This window comes from Acyrthosiphon pisum, chromosome A1 (genome assembly GCF_005508785.2).
Source record: "Acyrthosiphon pisum isolate AL4f chromosome A1, pea_aphid_22Mar2018_4r6ur, whole genome shotgun sequence".
NCBI classification, from domain to species: domain Eukaryota; kingdom Metazoa; phylum Arthropoda; class Insecta; order Hemiptera; family Aphididae; genus Acyrthosiphon; species Acyrthosiphon pisum.
The window spans coordinates 73,477,829-73,480,295 of NC_042494.1; the positions used below are offsets into that span (position 1 = coordinate 73,477,829).

General features: G+C 29.6%; 1 protein-coding gene across 1 annotated transcript in view; it reads right to left on the reverse strand.

Moving 5' to 3' along the window:
- Window positions 1-50: 50 nt before the first annotated feature.
- Window positions 51-2,467, reverse strand: part of LOC103310215 — an 8,088-nt gene continuing 5,671 nt past the window's right edge. The window contains exon 2 of the mRNA XM_008187734.2: window positions 51-2,001. Within this exon, the coding sequence (XP_008185956.2) occupies window positions 51-2,001 (1,951 nt within the window). The remainder of the gene's footprint in view (window positions 2,002-2,467) is intronic.

Below are 2,467 nucleotides of genomic sequence, written 5' to 3' on the forward strand. Positions count from 1 at the left end.
TTCCTTTGTGTATATACTTCAAAATGTATTTTACTGCAACTACTGAACTATCAAAGTTCAACATTAATATGAGCATTCATTATTTTCGAGATTAGTGGACAATATGGCACAATCCACTGATTATCAATATTCACTTTTTTGTATTTATCATTAACCTTAACGTTAATAGCAGTCTGGAAACCTCCATTTGTTATACTTCTTCGTCTGTACAAAGGATATCCATTTTTATCTGATCTCGTGACATCAAGTAATTTTCTAGGATAATTACATTTACATTGGCTATCCTTCATACATACTGAAAATGGATTCAATTGTCCACATGGTCCATGTATCATATTTTTTTTTATTATGTCAAATAAATGAGGATCTTTTTCTGGATCTGGTAATTCAGCTGAAATGATATTATCAATTCGATCTGGATGAACTTTGTTTTTTAACCATATTAAAATATGAGCATGTGGTAAACCTCTTTTTTGCCATTCTATTGAATAAACCCAAGATATAACATTACCAAAAATCTTACACTTAGTTATCAAATCGATTAGCTTTCTTAATTTTAATTTGAATACTCTTGCTATTAAGTCATGGCGATCACTTGGTTGCTGATCAACCAACAATAAATTGGTGATTTCTGTCCATCGAATATTACATGTAAATGTAATGAATAAACATGGCTTTCCATTATGTCTAACGAAACAAAGAGCATCTTGTATATATTCATGCATATGTCGTGGACTACCTATAAAACTTGCTGGTAATATACATTTTTGACCAATATCTGAAACATTTTCATCATTTTCAAATGCATCTTTTAAATGAATATACTGTTCAACTTTAAGAGCTTTTTGATTGCATCGTATATAGCGTAAACGTTCATTTTCAATTTTTGCATACATATCAACTATAAATTGATTTAGCAATTGCTTATAATGTAATAAATGATTTTCTGGATTTGTACGTATCATCATTCTGTATGCATAAAATTTCATTGATGACACACGTTTCTTTGTTGACAAACCTGTAACTGGATTTATTTCGTATATTTCAAAATGATATCCATCTTCCCCCATCCAAAACATCAATGGATATTGTAAAGCATCATACGATTTGTGGGTTTCTTGGACTGTTACATACTCATTACTACGTTTTTGTAACACAATATCACGTTTTGAAAATTCATTCCCATTAATTATAGCAGCTACTTCATTTACAACTGGTAAATTAAAACGTCTTTCGTGTTCACTTGAAGGTATTTTGTCGGCACGAAGTACAATTTGGCATTCGTCACTCGGCATATTGTCTAATGATGTTTTGAAAAGTTTTATTAATGCGTTGTGTTCATTTAGAAAATTTTGTAAAGATTGAACTATTTCGTGTTGCACATTGGGAACGATCGAACATCTACGTTGTGATTGTATATCATCATCACCAATAAAATATATTTGTAAAAATGATGATTCACAATCATATGGAAGAAGAGATCCTATTCTGTGATAAATTTGTCCTTGAATTTTGAATGTAGTTTGAAAACCCGACTCTTTCTTTCTGTTCGCACCAAATGAAGTCATGTTGAAGCACGAATTATATTTTCTAATATTACTTAGAAAATGTTTTGATTCAATTGTTGTTCCAGATAGATACGTTGATAATGGCTCTTCGGGAATAGTCAAATCAGGCAAATTTACCTTCCCCTTTCCACAACACATGTTATCAGATTCATCTTGAAATTTTAACGCTTTGCAAAACTTACATTCAATATCCATAAGACCAATAGAAATACGATGATCGTTATTAAATACGTCACTACAATCATAATTAAATGCTTTCATTTCTAAATTTTTTTTCATTTTGGACTTTCTTCTTTCTGTACGTTGACTCATTTGTTTCTGATTTGATGATGATTTTTTTGTTTCTTCTATTATATCATCTTCAACTTGATGTGTTTTCTTGAGTTTCTTCTGTCTTTTATTTAGTAAAGAATTTTTTCCAATATTTTGTTTTCTTTTAGGCATATTCAACAATTTTTTTTAATGATTACAAATTCAAGAAAGATTGGTGATTTATTAAATGAATTGTTACTGTTATTTTGTTGCTATGGCAATTATAAATTATAATTTGACCTTTAATTGGCCACTCTTTATTTTTCTTTTATAAACCAATGAATTTACACTTCTGACTCCCTGGTGATCGTTAAAAAATACCTAGGCCATTTTTGACTTCAGACTGATACTTATGAGCTCAAACTGAATATCTATGTTGAATTTCAAGAAAATCTGAGTGGTAGTTTTCAAGAAACTGCGTTATTTGAGAAATGGCCACTTTTTTTTATTATATAGATTACTGTCTATAGATGATAATAAACATATATTTAATATTATATAGTTGTTAGGTCTTTATCCCTGAGTATGATCAATTATTGGTTTAAATCCATAACTAAAATATTATAGTGTCGGCACGCCGTTTGTCG